This window comes from Mus pahari, chromosome 14, assembly GCF_900095145.1.
Source record: "Mus pahari chromosome 14, PAHARI_EIJ_v1.1, whole genome shotgun sequence".
In the NCBI taxonomy this organism is placed as follows: Eukaryota; Metazoa; Chordata; class Mammalia; order Rodentia; family Muridae; genus Mus; species Mus pahari.
This window is the reverse complement of record NC_034603.1, coordinates 47,269,671-47,289,148: the sequence shown is the minus strand read 5'-3', so window position 1 is coordinate 47,289,148 and position 19,478 is coordinate 47,269,671. Positions and strand designations below refer to the sequence as shown.

General features: G+C 41.0%; 2 protein-coding genes across 4 annotated transcripts in view; one reads left to right on the top strand and one right to left on the bottom strand.

Moving 5' to 3' along the window:
- Nf1 (neurofibromin 1) overlaps nucleotides 1-19,478 on the bottom strand; it is a 248,403-nt gene that overhangs the window by 42,010 nt on the left and 186,915 nt on the right. The window contains exons 37-39 of the mRNA XM_021212697.2: nucleotides 3,191-3,623; nucleotides 2,137-2,477; nucleotides 223-425 (exon numbers count right to left, since the gene is read on the bottom strand). Coding sequence (XP_021068356.1) covers nucleotides 223-425; nucleotides 2,137-2,477; nucleotides 3,191-3,623 — 977 coding nt within the window. The remainder of the gene's footprint in view (nucleotides 1-222; nucleotides 426-2,136; nucleotides 2,478-3,190; nucleotides 3,624-19,478) is intronic.
- Evi2a (ecotropic viral integration site 2A) lies at nucleotides 8,689-12,678 on the top strand. Of its 3 annotated transcripts, XM_029546037.1 has the most exons (3): nucleotides 8,740-8,933; nucleotides 11,268-11,335; nucleotides 11,442-12,659. In XM_029546037.1, exons 2-3 carry the CDS (start codon nucleotides 11,275-11,277, stop codon nucleotides 12,125-12,127), a joined length of 747 nt encoding a protein of 248 aa, XP_029401897.1. In that variant the 5' UTR covers nucleotides 8,740-8,933; nucleotides 11,268-11,274; the 3' UTR covers nucleotides 12,128-12,659. The 3 variants fall into 3 exon arrangements, with proteins under 3 accessions (XP_021068201.1, XP_021068202.1, XP_029401897.1); XM_021212542.1 differs by lacking the exon at nucleotides 11,268-11,335 and having other exon boundaries at nucleotides 8,689-8,933; nucleotides 11,442-12,678; XM_021212543.1 differs by having other exon boundaries at nucleotides 8,689-8,933; nucleotides 10,654-12,678.

The window sequence follows — 19,478 nt, the reverse complement described above, 5'->3', positions numbered from 1 at the left end:
AAGTCTCTTTGTGCATCCCACCAGGATTTTCTTTCAGTCATTCTAAAGTGATGTGTATCTTATGTGAAAAAAAAAAAAAAAAAAAAAAAAAAAGCAAGTAAAGTTCTTAAAAAGTAAAAATACAGTAAGTGAGAGACTCCTAGAAAATTCCCAAACAAAAGAGTTTTCTTTTAATTGTCTTAAAAGTCATTCTTAGTATTAAGGAAAGTCATTATTACTTACTAGATTTGCTAAATCCAGAAATACACTCTTCCAAAAACTCTAAGGTGAGGTGTGGCTCATTGGCTGCGAGCGTCTTACTGATAGAGACAATGAAGAGTGTGTTGTTGGCAGGGATGCATAACCCCGATGTTTCTAGCAACTGACCTTCAATCTTTAAATTAAAGGTACAGGTTAAGGCACACAGGAGATTATAGGCAGCAGACCTAAGAGAAAACACGAAGGAGATTGTTTTACATTTTCTTTGTTTGTAATTACATTTTCCCCACAACATACAACTCAAGATTTTATCACAAAGCATGGTCAATTCTTTTTCAGTGTTACAGCTGACTAGAGACAGAATATACGGCAAGCCCCAAACAGGAGATGGAGAAAATCAGCCATGAAATCAGCACTGGAAGAGTCCGTGATGCTCTTAAGAGGTGCTGGTCTTCCTAGACATTTTCATGGGAGCATAAAACAGTAAAGATTTAGGGTCTTGGGTGGTCAATAGAAGTAAATGACTGGCTGGGCATGGTGGTGCATGCCTTTAGTCCTAGCGCTTAGGAGGCAGAGGCAGGCAGATTTCTGAGTTCCAGGCCAGCCTGGTCAACAGAGTGAGTTCCAGGACAGCCAGGGCTACACAGAGAAACCCTGTCTCAAAAAACAAAACAAAACCAACCAACCAACCAAACAAAAAGAAGTAAATGACTGAATAAAGGCATGCCATGTATTAGTGATCCAAAACTAGTTCTCTCCTTCAGGCTTGTGATGAGCTCTTTTATCCACTGAGACATCTTGCTGAACACATTTTTCCTTCTAAATAAAGGCAAATTTGAAAGCTTACAAGGCCCAGCATAAACCCTGGGTTATGTTATATCCTAAGAGAGAGTTCCCGAATCTGAGAATTAAGTGTCTCTTATCTAAAATGACCATATTCAGATATGCTCAGGGTTTGAAATATTTACATAGATTTTGCAGAATGAGCATCTATGATCAAAAGTTCTGAAATGGGGTGGTGAAAGTGGCCTTAATTCCAGCAAGTTCTTGGCCAGCCAGAGCTACACAGAGAAAGCTCGTCTTAATAAAGTGATATGTTATAAAGTCTGGACAAAGTACATATGAAATTTCAGATTCTGGAGCATTTTGGAATTCAGATTAGGAAAGTTCTACCTCCCTAAGTAAAAATCTTGACATTCTTAAGATACCTAAGATAAAAAATCATCCACACATGGAAAAGAAAAGGAAGAGAAAGGAGGTGGGAACAGGAAGTGGGAAAACACCATTCGCTAAGCACAAACCATTGGCTTGTATTATAGTACCCTACTGCAAATGCTACTGTCAAACTTTTACCTTATAGGAGCATTAGGAAGGCATTGTTACCAATATTTTACCAAAAAGGAGAGTTCACCACTGTTCCTGAAAGCATGTTGTTACAACATAGCAGCCCCCACCAAACCAAATCCGCTGAGTCTACAGGCTGGGATGTGCATCTGCCTGGGATGTGCGGTAGACAATGCTTAGGCGCCTCATGCGCGACACCCTAGCAGTGTTCTGTGCCAGTCTCCAGGTATACATTGCCTTGCACTTGGCCACAGGTCATCTGGAGCCTTTAGGGCCACAGCAGCGACACAACATGTGTATTTTACTGTGATGCTCTCCACAGTAATATTCTTTTTGTTCACGTTGCTCCTGTTGCTGAGGCAAAGGAAGAGCACCAGAAGATTTCTTTAGAGAATACTATTGAGATGACACAGGTAGGATGCAGTAATGTATCCGATTCACTAAACTTTAGGCCTTTCCTAAACAATGGCACTCAGTTAAGAACAGTGAGATACTATTTAACTTGAAGTGAATTTAATAAAGAAAAGAAAATTTAAAAAAAAGAAAAAAGAAAAAGAAAAAGAAAAAGGGGAAGGGTGGGAGAGAAATACCCACCGTAAGCTCGGGTCTGAACTGCCCAAATTCAGTAATGCAATATTAAGCAGTGTCCCAGGGACATCCTTTGGTCGAATCTTGGTATGTTGAGGGATGGAGTCAGGTTGTGACAGCTCCCAGCGGGTCCTGATATGAATGATAGACTGAACAATGGCTTCACATTCTTGGTGCATGAAGGTCAGTGGTGTGCCTTGGTTTGCAATGGTTAAAGTGAACTGGTTCTCATCAACTAGGCAGATCTCTTCAATCTCAGAAGCATAGTAGATATCATTCAAAAAGACGGACTGCCCCAAAACTTTTGTTCTTTCTGCTGAGGTTACCTGAACAGCAGTAGAACCAACCTGAGAAATGGTGTGAGGAGGGAACAGATTCCAGTTACATAGAATTCTCAGAAGCTCCAAAATCCCAACTCATTCACCCATCCCTACACCATGTTTGCTATGAGTTTAATTTACTTTAACACTTATTTATAAATACTCTCAAAAGAAACTGGATCCAACAGAAAAAAAAATCATTTTCCTTTTAAAAAAGGCCAAGAATTCTATAAACACTGAAGGGGTAAAACTCACCACTCTGAAAAACCATGATGCAATCAACAGAACTATGTCACCAGGTCCTTTCCACTCCACACAGCCAACCGCTGGGCAGAGCTCACAGTCAAGAACTGCCTGCCCTCTCTAATGTGTATGAGTGTTTGCCTGCATATATATCTCTGCATCACACGTGTGCCTGGTGTCCTCGGGAGCCAGAAAATCCCTTGGAGCTGGAGTTACAGACAGTTGTGACCCACCAATGTGGGCTCTGGGAACTGAACCCTGGATCTCTAGAAGAGCAGCCAGCACTCTTAACCACTGTGCCATCACTCAGGCCTTATGAGAGTGTTTTGTAAGTGTGCAATTTTCTGTAGGACCACAATAAAGATAGAAGTCTTGGTCTTCCCATATCTGGATGGAACTAATATTAGATATGCAACGATGAGAACATTTGTAGAGATCACAATATGAGCTGGTTAGTCAGGAAAGGCAACGAGTATTTAAAACAGAACAGAGGTTACCTTAATAGAAACTTTGGTGTCCTTGTGAGCTAGCTTGAGAGCATTGTGGAAAACCTTTAGATCCTCTTCCAAAGCCAAGGTAGCAGCAGGGAGTTTCTGCTGCTCGTGCTCTATGTGTTCAGCCAGCTTCCCAGGACAGTCGATGAAAATGAGCCTTTTGCTGCCCTTGAGGCCAGTCAGCAGCCGCTCATGGTATTTGGTATACTCCCTGACCCAGGAGTTACAGTTATAGATATAGACTGCAGAGACGTTGTCATAGGCAAAGCCAGGAAAGACAACAAACCACTTAGAGAGGAAGTCCGTTTTAAAGCGATTGCTAGGCCCAGTATGGGTAAGGTCCACTACAATTTCATATGGCTTTGCATAATATGGCTTTAAAGTCAGCAAGACATGGTATATCAGCAGATCACCATTGATTTGGCCAGTTTTGAACCTAAGGAAGGCAACAAAAAAAGGACAGATTGTTAAAATTTCTGAATGTACAGAATATAAATCTATTTTTTTTGTTTTACCTTTACTAATTGTGTGTGCATGTAGGTGTGAGCGTGTGCATGCATGTGGAAGCCAGAAGACAACACAGCATACCCATGGAGGTAAGGGTCAGTTCCCCGCGCTCCCTACCAGACATGCTCTGGAGACTGGATTTAGGTTGTCAGGCTTGTAATAACAGCATCGTCACCTGTTGGGCCATCTCACTGACCCCTTTGAAAAATTTTATGGTTAATTTCCTCATATTTCTAGTTCTGAGCTTAGCCTTTAATGCTGAGCCATCTCTCTGGTTCTGATTAATTTTCTAAAGAGGACAATGATATGTCTTCAAAGTATGGATTTTCTTATTTTCCAGACTTTGAACAATAAGGATAAAGAGAGAAGAGACAAAGTCCTTAAAAATGATGGCAATAGCAACAAATCTGCTCATCAAGAAAGAAGACAGTGAAGGACGCAGGGTACTCCTCAGAGAAGCCAGTGGCTGGAAAAGATGCTCAGAAGCTGAGGCCAATCCATGGAGCTGACCTTGAACAGAAGGTGGCTCAGCAATGAACACAAAGTCTCAAGTCAGGCCAAGGAAGCCAGAGGCTCAAATCACAGGCTAAATCACAGTTTAAAGTGTGGGGGGTAGAGAGCTTTTCTCCATGTTTGTAATTAAGAAAATACACAGCCCTGGGATTTGTTTGCTTGTTTATTATGTTTTGAAGACAGGGTTTCTCTGTGTAGCTAGGACTATGCTGGAATTCACTTTGTAAACCAGGCTGATTGTAAACTCACAGAGATCCACCTCCCTCTGACTCCTGAGTGCTGGGATTAAAGGGCTGCATCATCACTGCTTGGCCCAGGGATTATAAATTTATGTCTTGGGATAGAAAGGAAAAGCCTTCCTCAAAACCCAAAGAGAAGGTGCTGAGAAGTGAAAAGACAGTCTGGGGTCTTGGTTATAATCTGAGTCATAGATAAAATTCTCCCCTTTGGTTAGATTTATCCAGACTGTTCAGCTGCATAAGCTAATGTTCCATGTTTTGATTAAACCACATTAGGTCATACACCATGACCACTTGGCTTAGGTCCTGGAAATCTGACTGGAGCAGTGAAGGAATCAAGAAAGGGCTGACACAAATGCACATATAGACAAGCTGGGGTGAGGTAGGCTGTGTGCGCTCTGATGGCGCCACACCAACTACTGCAGCAAGCCTAACCCTCAGGAAATGTACTAGGTACAGCGAGGCCGCCTAGTCTCGACAGGAGACTTCTGTAGGTGAGCAGTCTCCAGCTTTACCGACCAGGGGGGAAGAGAGCTACAATTTTGGCACACATTGGTCAACTGTTGGTAAACCCTCATATTTGCACACCCTGCCAACATCCTAAGGGAGGAGAGGAAGGCGCTGCAGTCCTTCTGAGCCCCACCGTGTGTGTGTGTGTGTGTGTGTGTGTGTGTGTGTGTGTGTGTGTGTGTGAGAGAGAGAGAGAGAGAGAGAGAGAGAGAGAGAGAGAGAGAGAGAGAGAGAGAGAAGCTTTGCCACTACCATGGACCCGAGACATTCAAACACCACTCATTCCTCAGGACTTGATTTGGTCCTTCCACATTCACCCACGGTTTCCTCGGCTTCCCCAGGCATACCTGGCTTACAACTGAAAGAACACAAGCAGACATAGAAGGAAGCTCGGAAGAGTACTGTGCTTGACTAACTCAGGCCCACTGTTCCTTATGCTCCATTATCTCTGAGTTATGGTAAGTATCTTCATGTAAGAACTTTTTTTTTTTTTAAAGATTTATTTATTTATTATATGTAAGTACATTGTAGCTGTCTTCAGACACACCAGAAGAGGGCGTCAGATCTCATTACGGATGGTTGTGAGCCACCATGTGGTTGCTGAGATTTGAACTCAGGACCTTTGGAAGAACAGTCAGTGTTCTTAACCGCTGAGCCATCTCTCCAGCCCCCATGTAAGAACTTTTAATCTTGTCGAAAAATAAAATGACAAGTTAAATTATTTTTAAAATGAAACAGTTTAAGATTAAAAGAATAAATAATGAAAATAGCCCCTCTTACCACCTAAGGCAGCTGGGAAAGCTGGTCATGACAGAGAGTGAACTGGCCCTGTTCCTCACCAGCTGCAGCACTTGGGAGAGTAGGCCCTGCACCTTGCCTGCTCAATATAGTAGAGCTGGCCCTCACAGAGGGGATGAGAACTGACCCAACCCTTTGCTATCTGCAGCACTTGAGAGAGTGGGCCCCATGCCTCAACTGGGCAGCACAGTGGAGCTGACTGGGTAGATGTGAGTATGGATAAGCCTCTCTGAGGGCTTGAGAGCAGGAGAACTGACCCTGCCTCTTGATGATGGCAGTATTAAGTGGGATAGCTGCAGCAGTGCTGGAGAGCTTGCCCCCTGCTGGTTTGGATAAAGGAGACCTGGCGTGCTGACTAGCTTAGCTACCATCTAGGCTCAGATCCAGAGCTTTGAGTTGGCCCATCCCAAGATCTTTATTATCTATGAACTGCTGGAGCTCATGAAAGGGCCAATCTTGTTGGTCCAGACCTGAAGGATCTCCTCTGAAGGACAGAGGGCAACAACGGGATGGCTGGGAGGAGTCCCAATGAGAATCCAATACTGATGGTGTGACAGAAGCCAGGGACCTCGAAATAGACCAATGACTCATTGCAATGAACATTTGCAAGTGAAGATGTGTGAAGCACAGGGATATACTGTGGGACACACTGTGACATACTACAGCTTTCATGATAAGATGTTTTCTATGCTTCGTTTTGTTTATTTTATTGTTTTTTATTATCTCTGGGAGTGAGGTTACAAGCATGGAGGGCAAATACAAGGGCATGGGGAGATGGGACTGTGGGGTACATGATTTGAAACTCACAAAGAGTTAATTAAAAAGTTGAAAAAGCCAGGCATTGGTGGCGCACGCCTTTAATCCCAGCATTTGGGAGGCAGAGGCAGGTAGATTTCTGAGTTTGAGGCCAGCCTGGTCTATGGAGTGAGTTCCAGGACAGCCAGTGCTATACAAAGAAACCTTGTCTCAAAAAACCAACCAACCAACCAAATAAACAAACAAAAAGTTGAAAAAAGAAAAAGAAAATACACAGGTTGGCTATTCCTATTCTGAAAAACACTTTCTGAATGCCATCAGATGCCAGGGTGAATACTCAAACCCAATGCTCAAACCATAGATACACCACAAAGTACAGCTTTGCCTTCAGTTATATGTATAAGGTACATATGAAATAGTACATATGTACATATAAAAACATTTTGTGTTTAGCATTCAGTATCATCCACCTAAAATCTCGTTGTGTATGTAAATGTAAATATTGTAAAATCTGAAGGAAATCTAAACCTGCAAATATTTGGATTTAAGCACTTTGGACAAATTCAGCCTGCATGGTGTAGTCTACATCACTTGCAAGAGAAACAACAGAGGGGAAAAAACATTGTGAAGTTCAAAAGAAGGTTAAGACCAACTTGAAATTACAAATATATGCTGAAAACTATGTAGATATAGTAAAGATCCAGTGTAGAATCTGACAGAAGAAAGTTTGAACTGAACAGAAAAGAGAAGTGGGGCTTGAGGAGCGGTGGAAAGGAAAGAGGTGACTAAGTGTGTACTACACTGGCTAGAGAATGAGATCAACATTGGTGAGCTTACAGAGATGCAACAGCCATGAGGGACAGAAAGGCCTCAGTGTTTGCCTGGGGGTGGACATTTGTCAAGCTACGATCTCTGGACTGCCAGTGTCGGAGCCCACTATCCTGCTTGCTGAAAATAAACTGGCTGGTGCCAGCACAGGCCTACTAATACAAATGTATGTAGAGAGCATGACACTTTTGTTGTTTTAAAACAATATTCCCATTTATGCAAATATTTTGGAATCACATTTGAAAAGATAGGCAACTTTTTTGACTTTTAGCAAGAATAAGGAGGCTGTGGTTTTGGACAGTTGGCGGAGTACTTCATAGTGGATGTATGAAAGCTTAGGTGCAATTCCTGGCACTCAGATGGGTGTGGTGATACAAGCCTGTGATCCCGGCACATGGGAGCAAGGCAAGATGATCATAAAGGCAAGGTCATCCTCAGCTCCATACTGAGGTCTAGGCCAGTCTCAACTCCACAAGAAGCTGTTTCAGGCCTGTTCTTTTTTGAAGGAAAATGGAGGAGCAGTGGATCTGGGGAAGAGGAGGTGTGGGGGCAGACTGAGGAGAGGAATGAGAGGAAGCTGTGGTTGGGATGTACTGTGAGAGGAGATTAAAAAGAAAAAAGAAAAAAGAAAAAAAGAAAAACCAGCAAAACCCAAAAATACTCAAAGCTACCATGGGCAACTTAATGAACTTGACTCAAAATAAAAAGGGGGGGAGGTCTGAGAGACTTGGCTCAGCAGGTGCTTGTCATGCAAACCTGGTGACATCAAAACCTACATAAAGGTAGGCATAGATAACTGGGATCAGTTGCAGTGACACCATAAAAATAAATAAAATTTAAATTATATAAATCAAAAGTGGCCATCTTTTTAAGGAAATGAGAAAGTGTCTAAAGAGCCCCGGAGATTAGTGTGGTGCTCATCAGGAAAAGGGGAGGATACGATCAAAGACAGCATTAGAGATGCGTGACGTGTGTGGGACTAGTGAGGAAACAAGCACCTCAGAAAATCTGAAGGGAGGATCGTAGTGTGACAGGATCGGAGGGGATCTGCTGTGACCCAGGCTTCGGCACAATCAGCAGAACCAAGGCGATCATCAGGGGAGTCTATCTGATTTCACACCAGATAGTGTACTCCATCCCGGACCGATGTGTCTAATCTGAGGCCATGCCACAAACTGTACACACACACCACACCCTGTAAGCATTCTCTGGCCCAAATTCTGCTCAGATGTGAGCAGATAGTAGGCATAAACAATAAGCCAAAGGTGGGAGAGAGAAGGGGGGAGGGGAAGGAAAGAGGAAAGAAAGCCCTCCCCATTCTGGGGGTGGAGACTGGCACTACAAAGCCTCTTGTCATCCCATTGCCAGCTGGACAAGTCACTCTCTGCTTTCCCCGTGACATGTATTTGAGTTGCAGCGGAAAGGAAATGTGTCATCTGTGGTTTGGTTTTAAGAGTGGAAAGCTAGCTGTACATATCCTCTTTAAACAACCCTGCAGATTTAAGTTTCACAGTCTCCAAACTATTCCACTTAAAATAAGAAGAGAAGAACAGAGGTGGCTTATTAAGTGAAGGCTGGGAAGAGTGCTCTGGAAGGTAGGTAGCACACGAGGCTTTCTTACTCCGCCCCACTTACAATTCTGTTCAGGCTAGTGGGGAGGATGTGCTTTTTCGAAGGCATATACATATATCTAACAACGTAGAATCGTTATGTGTTTTCTATTCCATTATGAAAAATTAAATAAACAGCATAATCAATTAGAGCTAGGAAAATTTATAATTATTAATATGGAATTTAAATCAGGATGAGGAAGGTCTTGATTTTGTACTCAAATGAGTTGAAAAGCTTTGAGTTTTTGTTGTTTTGTTTTTAAATTAAGGAAATACATTCTCATTACTACAGCTTAGGAATGACCTATCTGACTAAAAATAATGAGACAAAACCAAAACTTTGCTAAGCCAACCTGGCCTCCGGGGCATAAGATGGAGACGTAGGACCAGTCTCTGTCTCAGGCGATCGTGAGCAGGGAGGGTCTCGTGCTGCCGGCAGCTTGTTTACCAGGGCATGACAGCACATCTGGCTGAGGACAACCAACAGCAGATCTATTATGCTGTCCTGTGGTACACGGCTAGCTAGCATGTACAACACTGTGATGTATATACTGCACTGTGAATGAACTAATGTGATTAAAATAACCTACATTAACTCATTTTAACATTGAATGCGTAAGTCTACTCTGGTAGGAAAGGATGGACATTTCTTACTAAATCAATTTAAAGTGCTTTTTTTTTGGTATGTGACTGACTTATAAAGTATCCAGAGAATCCTATCATTCACTTTGAAGACTGAAGCTGAATACTATCACACAAAAGTCAGTGCAGTTTATCTTTAAGCATCTATCAACTCAACAGTCATAATCTCAATAGTGATCTGGATCCCAGAACACGGGGGGGGGTCCCCTCCCCCTCTCCACTCTTCATATAAAATATGAATCAAAATGTAGTTTCTAACTAGCGTCATTTACTATATGCTATTTTTGACTGTGTAACTAGGCGTATCTCATCTGTTAATCTCAACGCCTGTGTTTTATTAGCATTCCGATATTGTTGAATGGCATAGATTATACCACAGTAAAGCTCCCTGGCTCAAGTGTGACCAGCAGGGCGGTATCTGTACTACTTAGAAGTAGTTTAGAGACAGAATTTTAGGCCCTAACCTAGACCTGGAAAAAACCTCCTCCACATAGTCAAGTTTGAAAGTAACATCTATAAAACAATCTTAACAAGACAACTACACTCATTAAGTCTTAGAACAATCTAGAGTTTGCTCAGTCTCCTCTCATTTATGCTCTGAATAAAATCGTTTTTCAAATGTTACTCTGGAGAACAGGTATAGGATTATAAACACCTCATGGTCCTGGCTACCCACCTGTGACCCCAGAACTCAGGAGGCAGAGGTAGGCTGACTTTTAAAGAGAAGAAACAACTCACCTCACTAAAGGTGTAACCAAATGTCCCTTGCTAGGTTAGCTGTACGTGGGGCAGACATGGCGCCCCAGAAAGACCTCTAAGCAGATAGCTGATAACAAGAGCTAAGAACAGAATTTTGTCCTAGCACTGGCTTCTAGGAAGCTCTGAGCCCCAAACTAAACTTTCTTTAAACTAAGCTAAGTTTTTGGGAGGAGAGGTGGGACGAGGGCTGAGCATTGTCCCCTGGCTGTTAAGGTGAGCTGCTCACAGTCAGGCTCTGTGTTCTTGGGCCCCAGGAGCCTGATGAGTGATTCCTTTTAATTTTTCTCTATAATTTCTTTTGTAGATTTCTGTTAAAATAAGGGAGAAAAAGATGTCAGTTACAAACTGACGACAAGGGTGGCCACCTTTATACAGCTCTTGAGAGCAAAGAAGCCTTTTGTTTTTCTGGGCTCTGGTTGAGAGAAGCTCTGTGCCTCTGCTATTGGAAAGCCATGGTCGGCCATGGCAACAGAGGTGGAATCAGCAGCACTCACAGAGCTGCATCCTAGGCAAGAGTCCTCGGGCTGCTTAGTGCCATGCTGGACAGGACAAATGCACTTCCATTCTCACTTGCTCTCAGGCTCCTCCAAACCTCCACCCTCCCTCTCCACCCCTCCCAAAAAAGCCACTTGTGATATCTTTTAAAACTTGAAACTTCCAAGGCCATGTTTTCCTTTACTTCAAGATGAGGCCGTGCTCCTCAGAGGGCGAGCAATTTAGTGAGAAGGAGCCTTCAAAGAGGAAGCATAGCACAAAAGCAGAAGCATCGGACTCCAAGTCTAGGTCCAGGGCACTCCCTTAAAAGGAGAATTTGTAGAGCTATGGTGCAAGATTAAACATGGCCAACAGATTTGTAATGCTAACTTACAGCATTACAGAATGTACAACAAAAGTTTTCATTTTTATGTACAATCTAAGAACAGGAATGAAAATTCAGTTAAAACACAAAACAACAAATTCAGTTGAGAAGAATCTAACAGCAAAAGGTAGGCATCCTTGTGCTATCTCAAGTGCAGCTTGTTAAACACAATTACTCCACGTGCTAGACACTGTTCTTCCACAAACTAACAACAGATATTGCTGTCCCAACAGATAGCAGTGGACCTGTGGGTATGGAGCACACAGGACAGTACCTGCATCTTGTTTTCCTGATGACAACAGTGTGGGCCTCGTCTCCTGGAACAAGAGCAAACTACACACACCTGTGGGCTAGCAGTGTCACTGCCTCGGGTTCTAGTAATCAGAACGGCCCCAGCAGACATCTGAGTGACAACACAAACCTTGTCACTCCTGCTTTGGGTCACAAGGTGAGCGCCACAGACAAGCCTGCATCATCTCCCACTGTGCCTTTAGCTTCCACATCTACACCCAAGTCCTCCACGCCCCGTGCCTTCAGAAACAGTTCTCCAACAGCAGAGATCAAAAGTCAGGGGGAAACGTTTAAAAAGGAAGTCTGTGAGGAGAACACTAGCAACACAGCCATGCTAATTTGCTTAATTGTAATTGCAGTGCTTTTCCTTATCTGTACCTTTCTATTTCTATCAACTGTGGTTCTGGCAAACAAAGTATCATCTCTCAAAAGGTCAAAGCAAGTAGGCAAGCGCCAGCCACGGAGCAACGGTGACTTTCTGGCAAGTAGTGGGCTCTGGACTGCTGAGTCGGACACTTGGAAACGAGCAAAGGAACTCACAGGACCCAACCTCCTGCTGCAATCTACTGGTGTGCTTACAGCCGCCAGGGAGAGAAAGCATGAAGAAGGAACTGAAAAACTCAACTAGGCCACAGGTTGGAAAGGGAAATGCAAAGCAGCAATGAGGAAGACTGAGTTAAAAATAAAGCTGGCTGGTGGTGGTTCCCATCCACATTTGTTCCAAAGTCTGACACGCTCTTTGTTTAGCGTCAAACAGACCAGAAAGGGAGATGTATGCTTGCTCAAGTCTTATTTCTGTTTCATACTTCATATTTATAATAAAGTAAATAAAACAACAGCAGCTGAAGAAACTAATAGAAATAATATGAGGTAATTAAACATTCCTGTTCAGCAGTGAATGACCTCTGTCTGAATGTACTTGAACTTGGAAGAGTTCTATTAAGCCCTTAGAGCCAAGCAGATGTCAAATTCCTAATGTGTAGAATTCAACTGTGTAATGCAATGGTCCATTCTCCCTGGATGAGATAGAACCCATACCAGTTGCTATCTTAGCACAGCTAATATTAGGCTACATCTCTTTACCTTTACATATGGCACAAGACAAAACTGCTTTTCTATTACACATAACACATTAAAACTTAATTTTGTACAATAAATGAAAACAGACTTTAGAACAAAGCTGACTGTGTATCTTTCATTTACCTTGTTTTAGAATATGTTAAAAAATAAGAAAAACAACACAACCAAAATAGATCAGATTCACTCCCACAACAGAAGGCTATGAATAAACATAAAAACATTTTAGTGTTCAAGAATAACATCTGAAGGGACTGGAGAGATGGCTCAGAAGGGAGGAGGGCACTGACTGTTCTTCCAGAGGACCCTGATTCTATTCCCAGCACTCACACAAGCCTCAGAGCTGGCTGCAACTGCAGTTCCAAGGGCTCTTGGCTTCCTTGGGAACCAGGCATACACACAGTATACAAACAAACGCATACACTGTTCCCTACATTTTGGAAGCTCAAATCAGAGGTTTCTGAGGCTAGCCTAGCTTACACATTGAGACCCTGTCTAAAGCATTAACAACAAAACATAACAAATCCCTTAAAGCTGGTTAATGTTTAGAGTCTAAAGATGCTAAGTAACTTATAAAATGATCCACTTTTACTCTCCAGAGCAGTATGAATAAAAGAAAGTGAAGTGTGTGTGTGTATACATTTGCGAGTACAGGTGCTCACAGAATCTAGTTTATTGAGTATCACTCTAGAGCTGGAGTTACAGGTGATGATGAACCACCTAATGTGAGTACTGGGAACTGAACCTGGGTCTTTGCAAGAGCAGGATGTTCCTTTTTTTTTTTTTTTTTTAAAATCTATCTATCTATCTATCTATCTATCTATCTATCTATCTATCTATNTCTATCTATCTATCTATCTATCTATCTATCTATCTATCTATCTATCTATCTATCTATCTATCTATCTACCTACCTACCTACCTACCTACCTATCTGTTATCCAGCATTCTGCCTGCATGTATGCCTGCAGGCCAGAAGAAGTCACTAGATCTCATTAAAGATTGTTATGAGCTACTGTGTGGTTGCTGGGCTGGCCTCAAACTCAGAAATCCGCCTGCCTCTGCCTCCCAAGTGCTGGGATTAAAGGAACATTTTCCTCTTAATTAATGATTCATCCTGGCTACACATCAGAACCAAATAAAACTATCAATACCTAACTCTCATGCCCTCCACCTGATTGCAACTATAAGGAGCAGACTTGCAGGTCAAGTACTGGGTGTTTCTTCCTAACTTCCTAGATGACGTTACCTTTTGTTTTTTTTTTTTCTAAAAGATTTATTTATTATATGTAAGTACACTGTAGCTGTTTCCAGATGCACCAGAAAAGGGTGTCAGATTTCATTACGGATGGTTGTGAGCCTCCATGTAGTTGCTGGGACTTGAACCCAGGACCTTCTGATGAGCAATCAGTGCTCTTAACCGCTGAGTCATCTCTGCAGCCCAATGGTGTTACCCTTGACCATCACATTTACTTCTGTCAACTCTGTTTCTTTAAATTCTGGGTTACATCTTTAAATGAACTGTGTGTTGAGAGGCACATGAAATCAAATTAATTTCTTTCTTTCTTTTTTAATGTGTATGGGTATTTTGTTTGCATATGTGTCCATGTACTACATATGTGTCTGGTGCCCACAGAGGCAAGAAGAGCGCACAAGATCCTCTGTAGGACTGGAGTTACAGATGGTTGTGAGCTGCCATGTGGGTGCTGGGAGCTGAACTTGGTTGTTTAGAAGAGCAGTCAGTGCTCTTAACTGCCGATACAAATTTTCTCAAGAATTTACTACTAGTTTAAAAAAAAGTTCATCTCCCTAAAGAGTAAATCATAACCAGATAAAGCAAAGTGTGGATAAAATGAACATTAAAGCACAGAGGGCGAGCAGACTTCACTTTCACTTTTACTCTCCAGAGCATCATGACTGTCTTTCTTTCTCTCACATCTCTTCTGGCTGCTCGCCCTAGTCCTTTTGCTGTTATAAGGTCTGGGGGTGAAGTGAGGGGTTTTGTTTGTTCTGTAATTCAGGCTGGCCTCAAAGTCACTGAGTGTGATGATCTCCAACACACCAGAGAGCCTCCTGCTCCACCTCTAAAATGCTGAGATTACAGGCATGCATCATTATGCCAGACTCTGCTTGTCTTTTTGAAGGGTAAAACAGACCTGATTGGAAATGACTTCAGACAGTGTTCCCATTTTCTGCAATGAAAGATGAGGTTGGGTGGCAGACACAGAATAACTCAGTTATCCTCATAGAGTTAATTGTTGTAAACAAATATTTGTCAGAGGAAATTAAAACAAAATAACCTCTTTCTAAAGACAGAAAAGTGACTAAGAAATTCCTTCCATATTAAACATATTTGTCAAGTATTTTCAAATAAAACAGAAGACTTTTATGTACTTCAGGAATATTTAAAATCTATCACTCAATACTTGATTTTTAAGCACACATCTTAAGAATGATACCTTAAAGGGAACTTATGAAAAAAAGAGTAAAGATGTCTACAGAGTCAAGGTTTCCTAAGTTACTTTTGAACAAAATCATTTTTATTTTCTACTCCTGGATATAATGATTATCATCTTAATCTAAAGATTTAAAAATAAATTAAAATAGCAAATTAAAAGCTTTGTAAAAGCAGGGTGTGATGGCAGCACAAGCCTGTAATCCCAGCATTTGGGAGGCTGAAACAGGAAGATTGAAAGTTCAAGGCCAAAAGTCTAGGCCAAACAATGACACCCTGTTCTCAAGAATAGACAAAGCTTTATCCCCCATTAAAAAGTCTGTTGATGACAGTTTTATTACATTCTATTACTTTTAAGTCCCTTCGAGTTAAGAACTAAATCATAGTAATCTATGTTCCTTGGCAGTGACCAGGGACAGTGGCATTTACTGTATCTGCTATCCTGTGCACCCAGGAAGTGTTTACATTTACTTACATCCCATAATAAGTTAGGGATTGCAATGTTCACTTTTCAGATGAGGAGAAGGCTAGAGAAAGATCTGCTTAAAGAGACTTTCCGGTGCTGGAGAGATGGCTCAGCGGTTAAGATCACTGACTGCTCTTCCAGAGGTCCTGAGTTCAATTCCCAGCAACCATATGATGGCTCACAACCATCTGGAATGGGATCTGATGCCCTCTTCTGGTGTGTCTGAAAACAGCGACAGTGTACTTACATATAATTAAAAAAAACAAAACAAAACAAAACTTTCCTCCAGAGACACTCGTACTCTTCAATAGACTTGGCTTAGTCAACTTCCTATTTGCAAAGTATTAGAGGAACTGGAGACACAGCTTAATCCTCAAGGAGTGCACTGAGTTCCATTGCCCATCACCTGTATCCAGGCAGACCTCACCACCAAGAGCATCTTAGCTTTTGGGGGTCCCAAACCCTCTTCTCACCACAGAGGGCACTCATGCATATGGTGGCATACATATACATAAAAATAAAAATGCCTCCTTTTTAAAGGAAGCATTCGGGCAAACATACAGTACATTGGTAGAGTCATGCCTAATATGCGTGACCCACAGTACCAAAGTCAAATTGGCGAGAATAAGCTAATTATACTTTGCCTTAAGCTCTACCTATAATTTCCTTGGGTGCTATCAATGAAGGAGTAACACTCACATGCACAGCTCACCTACCATGTGAAGTATCATCTTACCCAGTGCTCACAATGTTCCAAAACAATTATGTTTTTAGAGGGGGAAATGGTGACTGAGAAGGCCACTGACTTGCCTGAGACCTACACAACATTCATTTCTTCTAGTAAGAAATATCCCTCAGAATTTACCTCAGAATAGATAATTTCTCAGGCAAGACTCCATGACTGGAGAGTCAGGGATCAGTTACAAACATCAGCTACAAGCACTTAAAGTTGTATAGATTGTGTTTCAAAATACCCTCTGGTGAAGGAGCAAACTCTTAGTCATTCTGTGGCATATTGCACTTCCTGTAACTGCTACTGATAAACTTCCTCTGCTGCACAGAAGCCATCTCAGTGTGCTGGAGACCATTGTTAATCTGCACTGAGACACCCCTTTGCTCTCTCAGCCAAATCACCAGCATGTCCTGTTAGAACAAGAATTTACATTCTGCGAAAGAAGCTCACAGGTAAGCACACCTGGACAAGGGCCTCTGGTTTCCCATTTCAGTTTTGCTTATTTATTTTAAAAACTAAAACAGTATTAGTGTTTTATACTTAGTTGAATTCAGCTCTCAACAGTTTAAAGATGTCTACAGAAAGTTTCTGTGGCTCTGCTGTGCAGAATTTTATAAATTTATATTCAGGGTTGATACTATCTGAAAGATTTTTATCAAGATTTTATTATTATCAGCCCCAGTTTACTCAGTCAAAATATTTGTTAAAATCACTTAAATAATTTTAAGTAAGGCAAGAGTTAAAGATAAAATTAAATTCTACAGGCTTTGACTAAATTTACAATCTCTAAAATACTGTTTAAAAAATTCTTGAGCTGGGGCAGAGCCTGCCCATCATGTATAAGGCCTGGGGTTTGGCCTGGCACTGTAAAAAAGAGAGGGAACAGAGTCTAAGTTACTTTCTACACAGACTATCTATTCCTATAGATTTAGATTAACTCATCAGTTTTTCCCCCATTATTTAGAAAAAAAAAAAAAAGTCAGTGCTTTTACATGCAGCCCAGGCCAGCTTCTAACTCAGATCTTTCTGTCTCCACCTCACAAGTACTAGGATTAAAAGCATTCACTACCATTACTGGCATAAATTATTTTTGTCTAACACTTTAGTTTATAAACCATCAATGGTCACCTTCATTTTAACCTAAAGAGAAATTAGATGAATATTTACTATGTCATTTTTGTATAAAATAAATTTTATATTTAAGTAATAATTATGTCATTTAAAAAGTTCCATAAGGAAAAAATATTATGATAAAGTGGGTATGTGTATATTCACATGTGTGCTTATGCCACATACTCTGAGCTGACCTGTTAGTGAAGAATATAAACAGAAAGAAACATTCACAGAAAGAACGTTTTGTAAAAACTTGTTAGTATATACAAAAGATATTTGCCTTGTGACTAAATGGAACAATTACATAAAATAAATAAAAATGCACTGAGCTTCCAAAGACCTGCAATCCCAAAGAAAAATAATTTTGAAGTGGGTTAGATCCTATTTCAATACTTTATCAACATAACTTTTCTTTATAGCAGCCTGGTTTAATTAATTAATTAAAGTCCTGGAACTCTCTCTGTAATCAGGCTGGCCTTGAACTCAGAGAGATCCTCTGCCTCCTCCACCTCTCTGCCTCCTCTGCCTCCTCTGCCTCCTCTGCCTCTGCCTCTGCCTCCCTAGTGCTGGGATAAAGGGTATGCACCATCACTGCCATCATGCTTGGTTTAAGTATGTTACATAAGCTAAAAAAATAAAGATTTTTTTTTTAAAGTTCAGATTTGTTGAAAACAGGGCTACTCTCAAGTTTAACAGTTGCTATGTTTTCAACAAGTTCCTACATAATTCTAATTAGAACTATCATGTAATTCTGAACTTGCTAGATATACATCTGATGCCTTTTAATGCTCAATCTTTAAAGAAACGTCACAATCTTTTCAGTATACTATGACAACTCATATGCTAACTATTCAAAACTCTTAAACTGATCATACAGACCCTAAACTGATGTGGGCTTCCTGGTATTTCTCTTCCTACCCTTCATGTAAGCCTAGCCCTAAGGTTACTTACACAGTCCCAGAGACCTTACAGGAGTCCTTTTCGGCCACAGAGCCTTTCTTGTTCATAATTCTACAAAGGCTCCACCATGTAGTAGAAGTCAAAGGCTCAGGGCAGCATGGTTTCACACTGTGCCACTGCTAGGGCTGTGACAGCTTGCCAAGTTAACCAACTTCTCCTCTTTTTTTTTTTTTTTTTTTAAAAACCTGGACGATGAAAATACAACAACTACCTAGGTCATGAAAATAAATCTTATTACTCAGTAATTTTCTGGTGTTCAGTAATGGTAGCTATTTTTACTGATTAAAAATGGCCATAAAATACTACTTGTAATTTGAGATTGATTTCCTTTTCTGGTTTCTTTCTACTATGGTTTTAGAATCTCACTAAAGACAGCACTAGTACTATGTGCCTATCTCTTATATGTGTACTATAATTTACTTGTTGCTTTTGTTTTCGGTTTTTGGGGACAGGTCTCCCTACAATGTAACCTTGGCTAGCCTGGAACCCACAAGCAGACCTGGTTGGCCTCTAATTCTAAGACCTCCCTGTCTCTGCCTCCAGAAATGAAGGTATGAGCCTCCACACCCAGCTATACTTATTTTTCTTGTATCAAATTAACTGGAAGATCTAATTTTGTTTATTTGAGACAGGTTATCACTATCTAGCCTTGACTGGTTTGTACTTCCTTAACTAGACCAGGCTGGCCTCAAATTCACAGAGATCCATTTATCTCTACTTCCAGTGCTGGAATTAAAGGCCTAAGACACCATGCACAGTTCAAAGACAAACTCTTACATAACTATCTACTCTTACCTTTTTTTTAACTAAGGAATGCTTTCCAAAGTCCATCAATTCCTTATTAAAATGATATATATTTCTTATGATAGCCAATTGAACAGCATTAATTTTACTTAGGTAATTTTGTGGTAATGGGGACCAAACTCAGGGCCATGTGCATGGCAGGCAATCACTGTAGGCCTGGCAATAAGTGACAGGCCAAACACCCGTGAGTTCCCATTTCATTGTCACGGTGCATAAAGAGTCACTAAAAATATGTACATTTTCCAAAAAAAAAAAAAAAAAAAAAAAAAAAAAAAAAGGAAAAACAAAGAACCAAAATGCAGATGCAGATTTAAACCTCAGAATCTAAATACATAGAGAAGTATTGCTATAACAAGGTTGAGAAATCTAGC